This window comes from Marmota monax, unplaced genomic scaffold, assembly GCF_021218885.2.
Source record: "Marmota monax isolate L192 unplaced genomic scaffold, Marmota_monax_Labrador192_F-V1.1 WCK01_AAM20220418_F8-fsc00179, whole genome shotgun sequence".
NCBI lineage: Eukaryota > Metazoa > Chordata > Mammalia > Rodentia > Sciuridae > Marmota > Marmota monax.
Window position 1 is genome coordinate 1,082,244 of NW_026695200.1, and position 21,960 is coordinate 1,104,203.

Here is a 21,960-nt window from a genome sequence, read left to right on the forward strand (position 1 = left end):
GTTGTTTTTGCTCAGGTCAGATTTTGATGGAGATAATTTTCAAATAAGATAGGACATCATGATAGGAAAAAAAATCAACAAGATGTTGATCTCAGAGGATCTGATAAAAGGAACTCCAAATAACGTATGATTTCTCCTTCACTTCTTGAATATCAGCATACTTGTGCCTGTACACTAATACACCTGATGGTCTTGAAGAGTTTTAACAGTTTACTTTCAACTTCTGTCAGCAGTCGGACTGACTGGTGTCATTTTCCAGAGATGCTATGAGACTCATGTTGACCTCTATCATCCTGTAGAGAGGTCCCCAGTGCCCTCATCCAACTCCCCATGTGATGGTGAAGGGTGCAGAAATTCCCTGGAGAGGATGTACTACAGGATACATCGATTGTATTTATCTCTAAATCTAGAAATTGGCTGCAGAAGAAGAGTATTTTAACTAGATTTCAGAATAAAAAAAGAATATTTAGTTTCAATTCTGCTATGGAGATAAAAACCTAGTGAATCCATTCTTCCCTCTGATTACAACTGAAACTCTAGACACAATAGAAAATAGCTGCACATGGACTTTGGAAAATACAATCAGGTGGATTGTAGAAGAAATTGAAACCCGGAGAAGGGATCCTCTTGGGGTGATTGTCCTGTTTTATTCTCTCCTGGATCTGCCCCTGAGCAGGCCTTCACCGTGTGCTGGTACAGTGGCATAGGTGGTCAGCACTCCAAAGCAACACCATCTTCCCACCCAGAGGAACCAGGGAAAGTAGCACCTGTGGGCTGGAAAGCTTGGGGGAATCCCTGAAGAGAGAGCCAGAGAATTGCCTGCATTCTGTGTATGAATTTGTGCAGATTCGAAGTCTGATTTTTAAACACTGCTTGTGTGTACACCAGTTCTGAAATAGGCCCGGAGGACTAACTGAAGCTAGACTTGTCACAGATTTCTGAGTAACTTGAGGATGGTGTATGTGCTAAACAGGCGTAAACCAAGATGGCAGGGCTGCGACAATACAGCTAAACTTTGAACTATCTTCAAGAATCTCTTGCAGACTTCCGAAATACGACTGTGTGGGTATCGGAGAAGTATCACAGAAGATTTGAATTTGAACTGAATCAAAGCTTTTTGGATGTAGCAAAAGCTAGCATAGAAGGATGCTTTTAGATGAAATACAATAGAAAATAAGAAAGACCTAAAATCAGCTGCCTAATGTTCTACTTTAAGAAGATGGAATTAAAAAACAAGCTAAGTAAAACTAAAATAAATAGAACAGTGAATAAAAATAGGATTAGAATCAACAAAGTAGGAAAAAAAACAATATATAACAAACAAACAAACAAACAAAAATCTACCTGGAAAGCATTTCCTTCCTCTCTCCTCTCTCCCTCCCTCTTTCCCTCCCTCCCTCCCTCCCTTCCTTCCTTCCTTCCTTCCTTCCTTCCTTCCTTCCGATTGAACCCAGGGCCCAGCACATGCTAGGTAAGCACTGTACCACTGAGCTATATCCCTAGCCCAGGAAACCGATTCTTTGAAAGAAATAAGAGAATACATACTATGAATTTCATCAAGAAAAATGCGGTTATCAACCCAGATCCTATAGACATTAAAGGAATAATAAGAATTTTATTAATAGATTCATACCAACAAGTTTAAAAACCTACATGAAATGGAACCCTTTCTTGAAAAATGAAATTTGCCCAAATTAACTCAAGTTGCAGTAGAGAATCTGAATAGGACTATGAAACAGAAAAAACAGAATTAATACTTTAAAATATTTCCACAAGGAAAAGTCCAGGCACAAAAATGGCTCCAATGTTGATTTTGCTCAAACATTCAGTAAGTCATAATACTAATCCCATAAAACTCTTTCAGGAAATAATAGAAAAGGGACACTTCCCTACTCATTTTGTAAGTCATTTGTATTTCCCTGGACACAGACATTATGTGAAAAAAAACTTAAGTGCTGGGGCTGTGGCTCTGTGGTAGAGCACTCACCTAACAAGTGTGAGGCACTGGGTTTGATCTCCAGCACTACATAAATAATCAAAATAAAGGTATTGTGTCCATCTACAACTACAAAATGTTAAAAAAAAAAAAAAGAAAGAAAACTCAGACCAATACCCCTCATGGACATAAATTTCAAAATTCCTTTACAAGATATTCATCAAAACCAAGAAAGGCTTATTCTAGGAATAAAATATTGACTTACTTTTCAAAATAAAATTTTCATACTAACAAAATACAGGAAAAAATGATCATTTCAGTAGATGGAGAGAAAGCATTTGACAGTATTCAAATTCATGATAAAAATTTTCAGTGAACTATGAAGTATGAACTTCATACTTACTGTGAGAACCTTAATAGTTTTTTTTTTTTTCCTAAGACAGGGACGTCTACTTTCAACATTTCCATTCAGTGTTCAATTTGATAGCGGGCATAGTTATTGTAATACAGCAATACAAAGAAATAAAGTGCAGAAAGGTGGAAATGGAAGAAGTTAAACTCCTCCTATTTGCAGACTGTATGATTGTAAATGTAAAAAATCCCAGGTAATCTACAAGAAACTCAGCACTACCGAAACTAATATATAAACTTAGAAATCAGAAAGTACAAGATTAGTGTCCAAAAATCAATATATTCTCATATGCTAGCAGCACATCAATTGGAAAATACTTAAACAGTTGTATTTATAGTGATACCCAAAGCATTAAAAACCTAGGAATAAATGTAACAAAATCCATATGTCAAAAAAAGTGTTGTAAAATTTCTGAAAAACTATTTTTTAAAAAAGATGTGAATCAATGGAGTTGCGTATTTTGTCCATAGATCAGACTCAATATTTTGTTTGGTGGCAATTCTTCCCATATTGACTTATAGATTCTAATGCAATCCAAATCAAAATTGCAGAGGCTTTTCTGCAGAGAATAACAAGCTAATTACACAATTTACATAGAAATTCAAAGGACTGAGAATAACAAAAACAATTTTTCAAAAGAAGAATAACATTGGAACACTCACCTAATTTCATTAATTACTATAAAACTATAGTAATGAAGACAAGTGTGGTTCTGGCAAAAGATAAATAAATGGAGCAAAATAATGCAGAAGTGGATCCTGAATACATGATACACTTTGATTTTAATAAAAATGCCAGAGTGTCTCATTTGGGAAAGAAATATTTTTTCAATAAATGGTGTTTAATCAACTGGATAGGTGCATAAAAACAACAAAAATGCTAGAATTCAGTTTTCATTTTTGTATTTTTATTCCTTTCCCTGTTGATTACTGAAGTTCCATGTTTTGTTTTATCATGTCCTCTTTCTCTCGGTCTCTGTCTTTCTCCATCCCTCTCTGGTTGGTTTGGCAGTCTTGTTTTCCGCTAGCCAGTTTCTCCTGGGTATACAGATTTTGTTAGTCTCACAAAACTCTGAATTGTGTGATTGTTTTCCATTTTGTTATATTCTGTTCTTAGCAATCATTACTTTTTTGTCTTTTCTTTTTTAGGTTCAATTTGTTGTTCTTAACTTCTGAAGAGAGATGCTTAGCTATCTGATTTTCATGCTTTATATTTTTCAGTATGCATGTTTAAAATTATAAATTTCCTTTTAGCATAACTTTAGCCCTATCTTTCAAGTTTTCATATGCATTTTGATTATATTTGCATTTTATTCATTCAAATTATTTTTAATTTCCATTGTGATCTCTTGAGTTATTTTTTCTTAATTAGCTAGTTTTCCAAAAATAATTGTGAATTTGTCTACTTGTAGTTCTATTCATTTGTCCTTGACATACTTCGAGGCTGTTATTAGGCACATATAAATTTAGAACTGTTCACTCTTTAGGAAGAATGAGGAGTTAAACATTTTCATTTATTAAAATTTACATGAGACTTATTTTTTCTTCTGCATCCTTATTTTTTAGGTCTTTGGAAAATTGTATGTGTTTGTCATATAGAGATGACAGACTTCATCCTTAACTCATAAGGGCCAATGTTGATTATATTTGCATTTTATTCATTCAAATTATTTTAAATTTCCATTGTGATTTCCTGAGTTTTTTTCTTAATTAGCTAGCTGCTTGATTGCTAATTTTATACTCTTGCCCTTAGTTTCTTTTGTTTTATTAAAAAATTTAAAACCAGACAAGAATATACAGTTTTTGTATGTGTGTGTGTGTGGTATTAGGGCCTCATGCATGCTAGGCAAGTGATTTACTACTGAGCTACATCCCCAGCCCTAGCCCTCAGTTTCTTTAAACAACATGATTATTCTATGTCCTGAGTCTATGAATTCTCATTCTTGCAGTTTTGAGGTCTAAGTCTGTTTTGGTGTTTCTACTCTTATTCATATTGCTTGTCTTATGTCCTTGGTGAACCTAGACTATATCTTATTACTTGATCTTAATCTGTGGGACTCCTGAAGGCTTACATTTGGATGTTTTCTTCCAGAAGCTGCTTGTATCTGCTTCTGCTGGATGCCAGGGCATAATTCTAGTCTGTTTCAAGGATTTCAGCTCAATGTGAGAATTCTTGTTTTAGTTTACAACCTCATTGTTGCTCACACCTTCTCTGAGTTCCAGGAGATTCCATTCCTCCTTGCCATCCAATTTTTTCAGCTCCTGGACAGCTGCAAACAACATTTTCTTGGGGAGAGAGCTTATGTGGAAAATCCTTATGTTTTCTTGCTGATTCAGCAATGTGCTAGAAATTCGTTTGGCTGCAGAAGAAACCTAGATCTCCTAGTCCATCATTTTGAAAGGGTAAAATGATGTATGGTATTGACTTACTTCTGTGGGACAAAGATGTCATACCGTTGCTGAGTCAGCACAGAAGAATAAATGAGGTGTCATATTGTGATTTATATTACATAATTATCTTCTCACTGCTATATATCAATTGATGGAGACAAGTGATATGTATAATCCTCAAGTATACATAACCTTTAATTTGAAGTATAAAATATATATTATTTATCTTTAAGCTTGATAGAAGGTACTACATACTTTTTTCATTGGCACTTTGTAAAAGAATACTTAGTACTTGTATTTTCCTCATATTTTGACTTTTTAAAAAATTAAGAGGTCAAATAACTGAGTTATTAAGTGAAATGTTCAAGTGTTTTGAATATATTATTTTTATCTTTTTTGCACATCATAGACCATGATATTAGGCATGAAGTTGTGACATTAAACATATAAACATATAGCTGTCTACATGCACATATCCAGATGTGCACATAATACTGTGGGGTGTGTATATACACATATAACCATCTCTATTTGGTATTTGGCAGAAAATTTAAATCTGGGTCACACCTTTGATTTTCCTTCAGTTGATGGTATATTACAAAATAAAAGGAATTATTTTTTTTAATTAAAATTTTTGTTTAGTAAAATCTAGATGATGATAAGTTGGTGGTTCTTATTGGTTGATTTTATCTCCCAAGGGGCATTTTTGGTTGTCACACTGGTAATGGCAGAGGTGATCCTGTCATCTAGTATGCAGAGGCCAGAAATGGTGCTCCACATCTTATAATGGGAAGGTCAGCCCCACAGCAAAGATTGACCCGGCTTCCAATGTTGATGGTGTCGAAAGAGACCAAGGTGGCAGCCATAGCAGACTGGCTCCCCAGACACTTCCATTTTCTTTCTTCTGATCTTCTTTCTTACCTTTCCCTGAATATAATTTTCTGCATCAGTCTGGTATTGCAAAAACAGTTACATGCTTCAGTTAAATGGACCTTCCCTTTTATGTTTTCTTTTTCAACATTTAACTATGCTGTTTAACTTTAAAAAAAAAAAATTGAAAATGCAACTTTCTTGAAAAACCTTCTCTATGGAGTGGCATTTCATTATGTACAATCCAACCGTGCCCTTACACACAGATCTTAAAATTTAAAAATCGCCTTCTATCCAAATTTAAATTTCATGTGGACATTAACCCAAATCAGAGAGGAATTCCTGCCTCTGCTTTTGTGTTTTATTTTTTTCTCTGTGAATCTTCAGTATGCATATATGATAGTAAATTATTTATAGATGGTGTATTTGAGTTTGATCTTTTATAAGAAATGAGAATCTGGCCCTACCTTATGCTCCCTTTATTTTAATTTGAAAGACATTTTTAAAAACTCTGGGTGTCTTCTCACTTTCTTTATATTTATTTTTTATTTATTTTATTTATAAATTATTTTTATTTGTTTTAATTAGTTATACATGACAATAGAATGCATTTATGCACTTTGACATATCATACATAGATGGGATATAATTTCTCATTTTTCGGAGTATACATGTTGTAGAATCATATTGGTCAAGCAGTCACATATGTACATAAAGTAATAATGTATGTTTCATTTTACTATCTTTTCTATCCCCACATCCCCTCTCCTCTCCTCCTTTCAATTCCTTCTACCTAATCTAAGGTAATGCTACTCTTCCCTAGTGCCCCCTGCCTTATTGTGAAATAGCATCCACATATTAGAGAAAACATTCGGCCTTTAGTTTTTTGGGATTGGCTTACTTCACTTAGCATGATATTCTTCAACTCCATCCATTTACTGGCAAATGTCATAATTTCTCTCTTCTTTAAAACTGAGTAATATTCCATTGAGTATATATGCCACATTTTCTTTATCCATTCATCTATTGAAGGATACCTAGGTTGGTTACACAGTTTAGGTATTGTAAATTAAGCTGCTATAAACATTGATGTGGCTGTATTACTGTAGTATGCTGGTTTTAAGTCCTTTGGGTATAAACCAAGGAATGAGATAGCTGGGTCAAATGGTGGTTCTATTCCAAGTTTTCTGAGGAATCTCCATACTGCTTTCCAGAGTGATTGCATCTATTTGCATTCCCACCAGCAATGTAAGAGTATACCTTTTCCCTCACATCCTCACCAACATTTATTGTTGCCTGTATTCTTGATAATTGCCATTCTGACAGGAGTGATATGAAATCTTAGAGTAGTTTTAATTGCATTTTTCTAATTGCTAAAGACATCGAACACTTTTTCTTATATTTGTTGATCAATTGTATTTTTTCTTCTGTGAAGTTCTGTTCAGTTCCTTAGTCCAGTTATTGATTGGGTTATTTGTTTTTTTGGTATAAAGTTTTTTGAGTTCTTTATATATCCTAGAGATTAATGCTTTATCGGAGGTACATGTGGTAAAGATTTTCTCCCAGTCTGTAGGCTCTCTCCTCACATTATTGCTTGTTTCCTTTACTGAGAAGAAACTTTTTAATTTGAATCCATCCCATTTATTGATTCTTGATTTTATTTCTTGTGCTTTAAGATTCTTGTTAAGGAAGTCAGATGCTAGGCTGACATTGTGAAGATAAGGGCCCATTTTTTCTTCTGTTAATCTCTGTTATAGTGCCTAAATCTTTGATATACATTGAGTTGATTTTTGTGCATGGTGAGAGAGTGAGTTTTAATTTTATTTTGCTACATATGTATTTCCAGTTTTGCCAGCACCATTTGTTGAATAGGCTATCTTTTCTCTAGCGAATGGTTTTGGCACCTTTTTCTAGTATGATATAACCATATTTATGTGGATTTCTCTCTGTGTCCTCTATTCTGTACCATTGGTCTACAAATCTGTTTTGGTGCCAACACCATGCTATTTTTGTTACTATAGTTCTGTAGTATAGTTTAAGGTCTGGTATTGTGACGCTTCCTGCTTTCCTTTTCTTGCTAAGGATTGCTTTAGCTATTCTGGGTCTCTTATTTTTTCCATATAAATTTCATGATTGCTTTTTCTATTTCTATGAAGAGTATCATTGGGATTTTAATAGGAATTGCATTAAATCTGTGTAATGCTTTTGGTAGTTTGCCATTTTGACAATATTAATTCTGCCTATCCCGGAGTATGGGAGATCTTTCCATCTTCTGAGGTTTTCTTCAATTTCTTTCTTTATTGTTCTGTAGTTTTCATTGTAGAGGTCTTTCACCTCTTTTGTTAGATTGATTCCCAGGTATTTATTTTTATTTTTTTGAGGTTATTATGAATGGGGTAGTTTTCCTAATTTCTCTTTCAGTCGATTCATCGCTGATGTATAGGAATGTGTTTGATTTATGGGTGTTGATTTTATATTCTGCTACTTTGCTGAATTCATTTATTAGTTCTAAAAGTTTTCTGGTGGAACTTTTTGGATCTTCTAGATATAGAATCATGTCTTTTCACTTTTAAACTGATTTTCACCACACATTCTTTCTTCTAGGCATTGGCTCATCTCCACTTAATAGAATATGTTGGAGAACAGACTGCTTTGCTAATAAAGGTACATTAAATGCTGCAGTAGAATGTGCTCCAGTCCCTGTTCTTTGATTTTGTAAAAAGAAAAAAAAAATATCTGGTAAGAATAGGTCACATTAATTATGTAAAAAGCACAGCAGGGAAACTATTTTATCCTGGGTAGCCTAGAGATGAAGGGAGATTTTTTTTCCCCCAAAGAATATATAATTACAGATGCCTGCTATTTTGCTTTTAGTCTTTAGTTAAAACCTGTTGAGAAGGAGAGCAGTGAACAGTCAGTGGATGCTGCAGAGGTCTCCGTCCCAGGTCCCTGCTGGTGGGACCAGTGTGTGGAACTATCAAATGTGGATGAGGAGGGGACTTCACTCTGCCCATTCCTCCCACGGGGCTAGTGGGCTGGGAATTGCTCTCCTTAGTTACTTTTAGAAACCAGCTGAGATTCCTATGCAGTTGTGGCCCTGGTTTGCACTCCTGGGTTTGTTTTTGCCACATGTTAAGAAGAAGGATTAACAATCCTTTGGTCTTTTCTGAGTCTCACTGACAAAAGATCAGATCCTAAGTGTGTGATCTCACAGTGCAGCTGTTGATGTACAGCACTGTTATTATCTGCTCCTTCCAGATGGTTCCAGAGGATAGGCGCCTTGCAGCTGCCATCGTCCTAGTGGTATGGGTCTCGGCCTTGGCGTCATCTTTGATTGACAACATTCCATTCACTGCTACAATGGTGAGTTGTACATTTCTGTGGGCTTGAGGACTTGCCTTCCGCCTGTGCACACTCTGGATTTGCCCTTCTTTCCTAAGAAGGCAGAATACAAAACCAGCCCTTTCCCACAATCATGGTCAAGATTATAAAATGTGGGAAGAGCCAGGGCAGCTGGGCAGGGAGCTCTGAGAGCCCAGATGGCAGGCTGGGAATCAAGGGTCTGCAACCAGGGTGAACAGTATACCATCATGGTTGGCTACTTTAGGGTTAACCCACCCAAGATCTGCTGTCCCTCTCACAAGACTGTCTTTTTTTTAAAGAAAAAGTTGAGACACCAAGACAATTTCATCTATATTTCCTATGGACATAGAAGCTATTCTAATCAGCCGTGTGACTTTTGGTGCTTGTCTTCGGCGGGAGTTTTAAGTTTCTTTGTGGTCCTGACCCACATCCAAGACCAGAAGTACCCACCACAAGCCTCTTATAGGGCGGATGAGCCCTACTCCTAGGGTAGTTTCTGTGTCATGGTTTCTGAATTCTGGTGTGACAAAGCAGGATCAGAGGTTGCATACAAGAACTGGGGTCCTGTCACAAACACCTCAGGGCCCAAGAGTCCTGGACACAGGGACACAAGCCTGGTGAACATTCCTCATGGCAGGGTACTAGATGGGGGAGTCCTTTCTGGTGTTCTTGTGACTGGGCCCCCTCTGTTCCCTATGAACAGTTCATGTCAGTGGGCTCCCAAGATACTTTACCAGCCTGTGCATATTGGGAACAGTGAGACCCTAAGGTGACAGCAGGAAGTCTGGCAGTGTGAGGAGGGGGTGGGCTAGGCTTACGGTGGGGCTTCTCTAACTAGGACCCACCTTGAGTGGACTTGGTAATCTGCATCACTCCCAGTCTGGGATTCACAGTTTCTGTCTAGAGATCTGGCTACTGTTCTCCTTCTAAGGCTAGAGGTCAGTAATGCTGAATTAACTCTGTGGCTATTGTGATTTCTTCATGAATTGCCAAGGGAGAGAAATCACATAGCTACTGTTACTTGTCCCAGTTCCAGGAGAAAAAGCAAAGTGCAGAACAATGTTTAGAGTAATTGCTTTCTGTGTAAGAAGGGGGAGAGAATACGGACACACACACACACACACACACACACACACACCATTGAAGGGTAAACGAAGCCAACTTTTTAAAATGCTGACTTGAACTCCTAATTTAAAAGACAGAAGTTGGCAGATTCAACAACAGACAAACCCCTAAAACAAAAACAACAAGACCCAACTGTACACTCTTTAGGAGAAACACTTTAAATCTAAAGACAAAGACAAGTTGAAAGGATCTAAAAATAACAGGCAAAACAAACTTTAAGAGTAATGCTTGAGATCAAGAAGGGCATGGTGTTCCAACGAAAGGGTCAGTTCATTAAGAAAACATAACAATGCTAACTATGCATGCACTTCATTACATAGTTCCCAGGCACCAAATCAAAAATCAACAGAACTGATTTTCAGCACAGTTATCTTTAGGGGATAGGTCTCTCATTTGTCACTTTCATAGAGTGTCTGGAGTTGAAAGGTGTCTTTCCTGAGCCTACTATTTTGAAATTTTAAGCCTTCCCATGCTGTCAATAATTACGAGTGCACTTTCTGCTTTTAATTACCCCATAATATCCAAGTACCATGGCCACTGCATGAAACAAATGCCTTGCCTTCAACCTGTTCATTATCCAAATGAACCACAGGTAAAAGGTTTAAAAATTTCAGTGCCCTTGTTATCACACCCATACTTCTTTTCATTAATAATCAGGTCCTCAATCTTCAACTGGTGAGTAGTAGTCCAAAATTCTGTTCAAGCCATCTGCTTTCTAGGGCCACAAATATTATCAGCTGTCTTAGTTTTGAGCTTTCCAGACAGACAAGGCTGAGGCAATCCCAAGGAACTGCAGTGGGATGAGTAGGAGAGTTAGCCAGGGAAGAGGGAGGGTGAACTGGGGAAGTCATTTGCAGCTGATCTCTCTGGGCAGATTGGTACTATTTGCTTCTCAGCATAGTCTGTCTAGGAGAGGAGAAGAGAATTGATCAACTGTCTCATGTTTGCATGGGTCAGAGCTTGGTCTTGGGGTTGTACTTTTGGGGACATCTACTGGGGACCTGTGTTGTGTCCCACCTCAGCATCAGCAGGTAAGCCTTCTGGACATGAAGGAGGAATCACATAGTATGGAGGAAAGGTGCCATCAAAGTGTGCATGTGCTGGTGATCAGAGCCCATGAAGATCTGCCTCAGAATAGTGCCTGGGAGGAGTCTGATTCAGAGTATCTATAAAACTCAAACCAATGTACTTAGATGTGAAATGTTGAGTGTTGTCTTCCTGAAGTATGGAAGAAGACAAAACTGTGGGCACCATTTCTATCAACCATCCCAGAGGTCAGTGGCAATGCAGTGAACCCAGAGAAGAAATAAGAACTACAAGGACTAGAGAGGAAGAAATAAAACTGTTGCTCTTTACAGAGAATATGAATCTGTATACTTAGCTTAAAGGGATCTATCAATTGAGAATTAAAATTATTCGTTCCTTTTTCAGGGACTCTGGAGTTAAAAGTCAGTTAAGAATCAGCTGTATATTTTATCAGGAACAATAAACTAATAGAAAATGAAATTTTTGAAATAAGTGTAATTCATAATAACATCAGAAAGGAAAAAGAATAAAAGAAAAAAAAGAGGGTCCCAGTTTTGGCTCAGTGGGCTCCAACTTTTTTGACACTATTGAGGCTTCTCTTAAATGATTCTTTAACCCAGAGACAAGATCAGCTTATGCAATTATCCTGTTCCCAGATAAAGCAAAGTGCTCTAGCCATGCAAGGCTAGGTGGTGTGGTCACAGAATCCAGGTTTTGTCAGTCTGTGTTAATCAGATTTTGGAACTGTGACAAAATACCCAAGAAAAATCAGCTTAAAAGGAAAGAGATAGAAGTCAAATTATCTCTGTTTGCTGATAACATGATCTATACTTAGAAGACTTGAAAAACTCCACCTGAAGACTGAAGAAGAGCTGCTAAACAAATTCAGCAAAGTAGCAAGATACAAGATAAACATACAAAAATCAATAGCTTTCTTATACTCCAGTAATGAATCCACTGAGAAAGAAATCAGGAAAATAATTCCATTTACAATAGCCCCCAAACAGTTGGAAATAAATCTAACTAAAGAAGTGAAAGAACTCTGTAGTGAAAAATTGTAGAATACTGAAGAAATAAATTGAAGAAGACCTCAGAAGACGGAAAGATCTAGAATGTTCCTGGATTGGTAGAATTAATATCGTAAAAATGTTCATATTACCTAAAGTGAGCTACATATTCAATTCAATCCCCATCAAAATATGAATGACATTTTCACAGATGTAAAAGAAAAAAAATCCTAACATTACATGGATCCAGTCATGGTGGTGCACACCTGTAATCCCAGCTACTCAGGAGGTTGAGGCAGGAGGATTGCAAATTTGAGGTCAGCCTTGGCAACTTAGCGAGACACTGTCTCACAATTAAAAAAGCAAAACCCAGAAAACAGGGCCACTGGGTTAAATTTCCAATACCACCCCTCCCCACACTTCCAAATTCATTGGAAGAATGAAAGACCTAGAGTAGCCAAAGCAATACTGAGCAAGAAAAGTGAGACTGGAGGCATCACGATATTGGATCTCAAACCATCCTGGTAACAAAAGGTTATAGAAGTATGGTAACAAAACTACCATGGTATTGGCATGGCATAAAAACAGATATGAAGACTGAAAGAGTAGAATAAAAGACACAGAGACAAATCCATATTGATATAGTCATTAAATCCTTGACAAAGCTACCAAAATCGTACATTGGAGAAAAGATAGCCTTTTAAATAAATGGTGCTAGGGAAACTGGATACCCATATGTAGAAGAAAAAAACTGTATCTTTATCTCTCACCATTATGGTTGGAACATGAGGTCCTCCCCTAAAAGCTCCTGTGTTCATGTAGCAGGTGAAATGATTGGATTAGGAGAGTTGTAACCTAATCTGTGGATTAACCCATCTGATAAGTTAATAATTTGAATGGATTAACTGGGTGGTAACTGTAGGCAGACAGGGTGTGACTGGAAAGAGTGGGTCACTGGGGGTGTGCCTTTGGGGTTTATATTTTGTTCCTGGTACCTCACACACACACACTCTCTCTCTGCACCTGGCTGCCATGAGGTGACAGCATTCTTCCTCCATGCCCTTCTGTCATGATGCTCTGCCTCATCTCAGACCCAGAGCAATGGAGTTGGTTGATTGTGACTGAACCTTTGAAATTATGAGCTCAAAATAAACTTTTTCTCCTCTAAGTTGTTCTGATCAGGTGTTTTGATCCCAGCAATGAAAACCTAACTATCACTTTCACCAAGCACAAAAATTAACTCAAAGTGGATCAAATACCTAGGAATTAGACCAGAAATACTACAACTGCTAGAAGAAAACATAGGGTCAAGACTCCAACATATTGATTCAGGGACTCCCAAATCTCAAGAAATAAAATAAAGAATCAGTAAATGAAATGGCACTAAATTAAAAAAACAAAAAAAACACAAAAACTTCTACACAGCAAAGATAACATGTAAGAGTGCAAAAGGAGCCTACAGAATGGGAGAAAATCTTTGCCAATTACTCTTCCACCAGGGGATTAATATCCAGAATACATAAAGAACTCAAAAAACTAAACACCCCAAACACAAATATTCATATTAATATATGTGATGGAGTTTTCTTCAGTCATGTAAAAGAATTAAATTAAGACATTTACTAGTAAATGGATGGAACTTGAGAGAGTATCATGCTAAGGGAAATATTGCAGACTCAGAAAGTCAAAGACTGAATATTTTCACTCCTTTGTGAAAGCAAGAGAGAGATTTATAAAAAGCAGGACAGGGAGAGAATAAAATGAAAATAAAAAGAATAGTAGAGAAAGGGGATAGAAGGATGGGGCAGAGAGGTGGGTAGGAGAGCAACTACAGAATGAAATTGACCAACTTATGCTGTATGCATATATGAACACATCACAATGGATTTCACTTTTATGTATATTTATAATGTACCAATTAAAAATAAAGATAAGACCAGTAAAGTAGAGGAAGGGGATCAGCAGAGGGAGAAGGGAGGGAAAGAGGAAGTACTGGGGATTGAGAATGAGCAAACTATTAATTTTAGGGAATCAGAGGCTAGTACAACAAAAATGGTAGTCCATCCTTATCTGCAGGGGGTATATTCCAAGATTCTCAGGGGATCCCAGAAACTGCAGATAACACCCAGCCCTATATATGCTATGTTCTTTCGTATATGTACCTATGATAACATTAATTTATAAGTTAGGCACAATAAGAGGTTAATAACAATAATAAAAATAAAATAGGACAATTATAGCAATCTACTCAATGAAAGTATTTGCAAAACTTACAAGCTGTTTATTTCTGGAAGTTTCCATTTAATATTTTTAGATCATGATTGACCTGGGATAACTGAAATTGTAGAAAGTGAAACCAAGGATAAGGGGGCACTTCTGTGTTCAAATATCTACCTCCAAAATGGAATTTGAACTTTTTATCTTGCTTGCCTCAGGGTTTCTCATTTTTTTTTTTAAAGTAAATGGCCATGCAGAGGACTTGGGTGTGCAGATATCTCTTGGAGTTCCTGATTTCAATTTTGTGTGGCTAAAAGACACGGTCTATAGAATTTCACACTCAGAACTGGCCTAAAACACACTTTGACCTAGCATGGGGTCAGCTTTGCTCTATCCACATGCATTAAAATGCTGCATATCAACTTATGCATATTGTTGCTGCTTTAGACACTCAATATTTGTTTTCCCTCCACACTGACACATGTAAGCCCAAACCTCCCCTTAGTCTCTTCCACAAAATGCCACCTAATCAATGGATATAATCCAAATTTATGAGGGTAGATCTCCTGGGAATGGGGAGATGGAAACAATCCTCCTCACTGAGGGGAGACAGAGAATGTCATATTTATCTATAACAAGTTTTATTTCTTAAAAGTAAAATAAATAGAAAGCTCTAAGGCAAAGCAGATAAGATATTCAAATTTCTTCAAGTGTATGTGAGCAGAGTTTTATAATACAAGCAGTTGTTGTGTAATTATATCTTGTCTAGGTTTTTCCATTGCTTTTGTAATCAATCTTTCTGATGAAGCAGATCATTTTATAAACTGATCATTTTTGCATTGTATGCTTCATGATCATATTAGACACTGAAGTTCATTACCAATGTAACTTCTCAGTCACTGGTTTCTATTACATTGTGTAAGGTCTTCATCTCTGCTCAGAGCTTCTGCCCACTTTATCTTTTTCCAATATTTTATTTTCAGTCTTTTTTGAAAAATTATTTTTTAAAAAATCTTTTTTTCAGTTGCATTTTTTAAAGCAGTAGGCAAATAGATTTTTAAAATTTTAAGCAGATAATCTTAGCAGGTAATGATTTTATCCCTAATCTTTTAGTGGGGAGTCATTTTATTTTTAATGTACATAGCAGTATCTGCATTTTAATCTGTAACCAAACACTAAGGCTTCACCCCTTGGTGAGTGCAAAGTCCATAAACACACTAGAAGATAAAAGAGCAAAGAAAGGTTTAGTACTTGTCCAAGTAAGGAGAGCCCTGGGGAAATAAAGCAAGACAGTCTCTCTTTGTAAAGAAGGCAAGGGGACATTATTAGGGAAACTTATGCATATTCATATTGGAAAAACTCATCCTTGCAGATTGAGGCGGGCATATTCCTGAGCATGCTCAGTTTGAGATTTTGCTTCTCCTTACATTACAGTTTCAAAAATGGCCATTGGGAATGCCTCCTGGGCAGAGAATTTAGCATCATAATGAAACTTTGCTAGTTCACTCTAGGTTACCTAGAAGGATGATTTAGGAGGACTCAGGGATTTTGACTGGTTCCTTGTAGTTTTCCCTGGAGGACTTTATCTGAAGCAAAAGAACAACTTGAAGGGATGGTAATAGTCATTGGAAAGGACAGCAGCCTCCTCCCTTGCAAGCACAGATGCTTGTCTCTAAAAATTCCTGCATAGCTGCAGCTAACAAATAAACAAAAACTCTTTTAGTTAGTTTAAGAATAAAAGGAATTTTTCTAGGGATGGTACACAGTTCTTGGAATTTCTGAGAATATCTCAAGGACATGATGGGAGTGGGGGGGTGGGGCTGACTCAGGAAGCCTCTGGATCCTTCTGGCTTGAGCGTGTGGGCTTACTCTCACCAATGAATGTGGGACCTCTGTCACCTTGCCCTGATGTGTCTTGTCATACCCCCTCCTTCAAATTCTCAAAACCAGCCTCTTGAGCAGGTGTTCCTGATTGGAGGAGCCCATATTCCAAGCTGCAAGGGAAGTAGGGAAAATGAGTTTTCCATTTCTGCCTGGGGAGTTCTTCAAACCTAGGAAAGGCTTCAAATCTTTCATCTATGCTTACTTCAGTGCTTTCTCTTCAATGTAGAGCCTCAGTTTCCTCTGGGGTCCCATAGTTCTCTGCACATAGCCACGAAGTTATTCACTAAGATTATTGTCAAGAGATTCTGCAACTCTCTGGGAACTCTATCAATTCATGTCTCTATGGTCATTCACTAGCACCATGCCTAGCATAAAGAAAATATTTAGAAAGTGTTTGCAAATGGATTAATAAACGAATTAACTAAAGTAACTAAAGTAGGTTAATTTTTCTAAAGTAACTCTTTGCTCCTCCCCACCCCTCCCCATCAGCCTATCATCCTCTGGCCACTCTCTTTTTGAGGTAGTTGTCACCCTATTGCTTCCCTGCATCTCTCAGAGTCACAGATACCACCTCTGCCTGTCCTTCCTGCCAGTCCTCCTGATCATTGACATGGAACCACTCTCTTTACCATGGTGCTAAGATCTCTTGTGCCTTGGTTTATGTGGTTCTTTTCTACTGGTCACAATTCTCCCTCTCAACTCTTTCCTTCCCTTGCCTGGAGTCAATCTTACTACATATAGCCCTCTATGTTCCTCCAGTGGGAGGTGGTCCCTGTTCCAGATCCACCTTCCCCATGGAAGCCACTGGGTAGGACAATCACCCAGGTGCAGCTGGGTGCACACATCTACTCATCAGCTGCTGGGTGCCCTGGTTTGTGATGGGCACTTGGAAAGGGCTGGGAATAGAATGGGTGTTTTGGGACCATGAGCATTGGAGACAGGCCATTGTTTGCAGGTGCTCTCTTCCCCAGGGCCACCTGCAATTAATGTGAGTCTGTGTCCCTGGGGTTCCAACTTTTCATTATCTTCCCATCTTATGGATGCAGGGGGTCCTGCCCATGCCCCCATTCATGTGGAGCAACAGATACAGTGATATGAATGGGAGATAACTTAGGCTTTCTGCCTATCAAGGGTCCCCTCTGACCAGGAGGATCTTCACTCTGTGTGGTTGTGGAGTCTTCTGACTCAGGACATGATGTAGAGGGTACATGGGCAACAAGAGTCTGGCTCATACCTGAGACCTTAGCAATCATGCATGTCCCCCACTTCCTTCTGCCCGAAAAATGCAGTGCCTCATCCTCACCATTGAAACCTTCATGATCTGGCCTGGCACACCTGGTGCTCAGGCATCTGAGGTTATGCTCTAGGGCGTCTGATTTCTTGGACTGTCCATATGGTCAGCTCCAACCAAACATCTCTTGGAGTTCTGATTTTCTTTGCAAACACTTTGGAGGCCCACTCAGGGTTCATCTGAGGAATGAACAAGGAGACCAAAGAATACACTGTGAAAATACAGTGGTAGAGACCGATTCACCTGTTATCAGACACACAGCTCAGTGACTCAGCCTCCTGACCCACAGAGATGCCTGTGTTCTAGCCCAGTCTTGGTCAGCTGTGCCAAAACAGCTCTGACCAAGGTAATTTTCCAGGTCAAGAGACACTTACTTGTCCATGGAGATTTCAACATGTATGAAAATGACACAGGGTCATAGAGCTGGCAGATGCAGTAGCCATTTCCAGTGACTTAAATGCTGGCAAATGTGGGGTTGAGGGAGAGCTGGTGAGAGTTGGGGGCTACCCTTGATGAAGAGCGCAGCATCTGCTTGGAAGGGATCTTTCATGTGGAAGGTGTGTTCGTGTTATTTTATTATTTCAGGAGTGTGAGCTTAAAGAGACAAAATGAAGCCTTTTATTCTTTGGTGTGGTATCTCCAAAATGTGACTTTAGTTTGGGGTTTTTCTTCTAAATCCATGTTGTCAGCTTTGTTCTGAGAGCTGCAGTTGGAACCTCAGTTCACGTTCATTTGTGATATTTCTTTTCTTCCAGTGGTCGGGGAAGAACGCCAAATAATTTGGGTAATCCAAAGACAATTCATAACTGGTAGGATCCCACTAGGGGATTTTTGCTTATCTCACCATGTCCAGAGAAGAAAGAAACAGATTGTAGTTGGGTTTATCTCTCTAAATCAGCTAGACAGGGCTTCAGTGAATCAGAACAAAGCCATGTCATCAGTGGTGGTGGTGGTGGGGAGGGAGGGGCAGGGCCTTTGTGGATTAGATTTACTCTGTTGGGTTTTCCTTATATCTCTGTCTTAGGCTCTTCCTTTTATTTTTATTTTGCTTATCTTTAATGGTGACAAATAAAACAGCAGTATTAAATCAATTTAATTTTGATATTTCATCAATATTTAATATAATCGGAGCAGACACAGATATTCTGAAGCCGGCAGCTTGGAGCCCCTCTGGCCCTTCCCTTGTGTCACTGTTAATCTCTCTCTTGCTTGGGACAGGCAGAAGGCCCAAAGGGGCTGAGCTGATGGGAGGCATTGGGGTCTGGGGGCAGTGGCTCTCCATTGATTGATATGGAAACATTTCAGTATTTTATCACCTATTTCTATGTAGGGAAATTCCTGTCCCATCCACCTACTTCTCCTTTCTTCTCCTGTCTTCAGTTGAGAAGGGAGCTGTGGGAATCTGAACCCAGACCTGCATTTGTGGTCAGCATTCCTGGTTTTCTGCTACATTTCCCTATAGACTGTGCTGAAAACCTGAAATACCTTGCTAATGACTGAGGATTCTCTGACAGTTTTTCTCCATTGACGCCTGATCTTTTCAACCTCATTGACTTGAACAGGAAGGAGTCTCAGGCAATTTTCAAGTTAAAATGTTATTATTCTTGTCCTGGATGTTGAATACAAAAAATGGTAATTTATGCACATAATCTTGTGGGTTTTCCTTAACTGACTTCTTAGATACTCATGGTTCTCTATGCTGTCATTCAACCTCTATGTGGAAATCAGGTTCTCAAGGCTGTCTTGTTCTTAGGCATCTTTTCCCCGCAGGTTTCTTTGCAGGCCCCACAAGGAGATATTAGGGCAGCTGTAGTTGCTGGCTGTGACACCTGATATGGGAACAAACACTCTTTCACAGGTGATAAAAGTCAGAAGCATTTCACTTTAGCTTTTACCTTTTGCTTTTTACTTGCTTTTTATTTTTTATTTTTTATTTTTTGGTTTTAACTCATCGTTTCCTAAAATATTCAGGAACAAAATAATACAGAGGGCTGAACCAGGCTCAGTGGACAGCATTAGGTTAATAATGTGAACGTTTGTAGGAATTCACAGCTCAGGCTCTGCAGAGGGTCCATCTGAGCAGGAATCCCAACTCTGCCATTGTGTGAGCTACTGAAGTGCTAAGAGCTGGAGAAGCAGAAATGTGAGTAGCATAGAGATTGTTTCCTCCATAGCTTGGTACTGACTCAGGTCCTGATCAGCTGTGTAGGTTGCAATTCTTTCCCAAGCAGTGGATGCACAGTAGACTCCCTCTGGTGGGGGAGAGCAGTCCTGGAAGGGTACTGCAGTGCCCAGGGGTGAGGACCCTTCACTTTGTATGACCCAACTAACCAGGCTTCCATATTGCCATCTCCTAGCTCCATGGCACCTCTCTGTAGAACATTTAAAGATTCAAAGTCTAAGAGAAGAGTAATCACTGTGTGTCCTGAAGGCACAGGACAATAAACCATCAATTAAAAGAACATTCAGGGAGACTTAAGCACAGCACATTTTGGAACACAGATTTCTACAGAAATTTCACAGCCACTACATTTTCTTGGATATAATAATGTGAAATTCATCTCTGCAAGAAAGGTGCACCTGATGTTGGCATGACTTACTAGAGAATGGTTGTTCCTAGTTATAGAATTGTTATGCCAGATTCGTGGGACCCCAGTAGACCTCCAGGAGCCGAATCCGATGCAATCACACAAGAGTCTTTATTGCAAGCTCAAGCCTGCACTCACAACTGTTTCTTTTTTTTTTTTTTTTAATTTTTTTTTATTGGTTGTTCAAAACATTATAAAGCTCTTCACATATCATATTTCATACATTAGATTCAAGTTGGTTATGAACTCCCAATTTTACCCCAAATACAGATTGCAGAATCACATCGGTTACACATCCACATTTTTACATAATGCCCTATTAGTAACTGTTGTATTCTGCTACCTTTCCTATCCTCTACCATCCCCCCTCCCTCCCCTCCCATCTTCTCTCTCTACCCCATCCACTGTAATTCATATCTCTCCTTGTTTATTTTCCCATTCCCCTCACAACCTCTTATATGTAATTTTGTATAACAATGAGGGTCTCCCTCCATTACCATGCAATTTCCCTTTTCTCTCCCTTTCCATCCCACCTCATGTATCTGTTTAATGTTAATCTTTTCTTCCTGCTCTTCCTCCCTGCTCTGTTCTTAGTTGCTCTCATTATATCAAAGAAGACATTTGGTATTTGTTTTTTAGGGATTGGCTAGCTTCACTAAGCATAATCTGCTCTAGTGCCATCCATTTCCCTGCAAATTCTATGATTTTGTCATTTTTTAGTGCTGTGTAATACTCCATGGTGTATAAATGCCACATTTTTTTTATCCATTCATCCATTGAAGGGCATCTGGGTTGGTTCCACAGTCTAGCAATTGTGAATTGTGCTGCTATGAACATCGATGTAGCAGTATCCCTGTAGTATGCTCTTTTAAGGTCTTCAGGGAAAAGTCCAAGAAGGGCAATAGCTGGGTCAAATGGTGGTTCCATTCCCAGCTTTCCCAGGAGTCTCCATACTGTTTTCCAGATTGGCCGCACCAGTTTGCAGTCCCACCAGCAATGTACAAGAGTACCCTTTTCCCCACATCCTCTCCAGCACTTGTTGTTGTTTGACTTCATAATGGCTGCCAATCTTACTGGAGTGAGATGGTATCTTAGGGTGGTTTTGATTTGCATTTCTCTGACTGCTAGAGATGGTGAGCATTTTTTCATGTACTTGTTGATTGATTGTATGTCCTCCTCTGAGAAGTGTCTGTTCAGGTCTTTGGCCCATTTGTTGATTGGGTTATTTGTTTTCTTATTGTTTAATTTTTTGAGTTCTTTGTATACTCTGGATATTAGGGCTCTATCTGAAGTGTGAGGAGTAAAAATTTGTTCCCATGATGTAGGCTCCCTATTTACCTCTTTTATTGTTTCTCTTGCTGAGAGAAAACTTTTCAGTTTAAGTAAGTCCCATTTGTTGATTTTTGTTATCAACTTTTGTGCTATGGGTGTCCTATTAAGGAATTTGGAGCCCGACCCTACAATATGTAGATCGGAGCCAACTTTTTCTTCTATCAGACGCAGAGTCTCTGATTTGATATCTAGCTCCTTGATCCACTTTGAGTTAACTTTTGTGCATGGCGAGAGGAGGGGATTCAGTTTCATTTTGTTGCATATGGATTTCCAGTTTTCCCAGCACCATTTGTTGAAGATGCTATCCTCCCTCCATTGCATGCTTTTAGCTCCTTTATCAAATATAAGATAGTTGTAGCTTTGTGGATTAGTCTCTGTGTCCTCTATTCTGTACCATTGGTCCACCTTCCTGTTTTGGTACCAGTACCATGCTGTTTTTGTTACTATTGCTCTGTAATATAGTTTTAAGTCTGGTATCGCTATACCGCCTGATTCACACTTCCTGCTTAGAATTGCTTT

General features: G+C 38.4%; 1 protein-coding gene across 1 annotated transcript in view; it reads left to right on the forward strand.

Annotated features, from left to right (window-relative positions):
• Oca2 (OCA2 melanosomal transmembrane protein) overlaps positions 1–21,960 on the forward strand; it is a 364,658-nt gene that overhangs the window by 230,338 nt on the left and 112,360 nt on the right. Inside the window, exons 20-21 of the mRNA XM_046428817.1 lie at positions 8,213–8,272; positions 8,867–8,971. Of these exons, the coding sequence (XP_046284773.1) occupies positions 8,213–8,272; positions 8,867–8,971 (165 nt within the window). The remainder of the gene's footprint in view (positions 1–8,212; positions 8,273–8,866; positions 8,972–21,960) is intronic.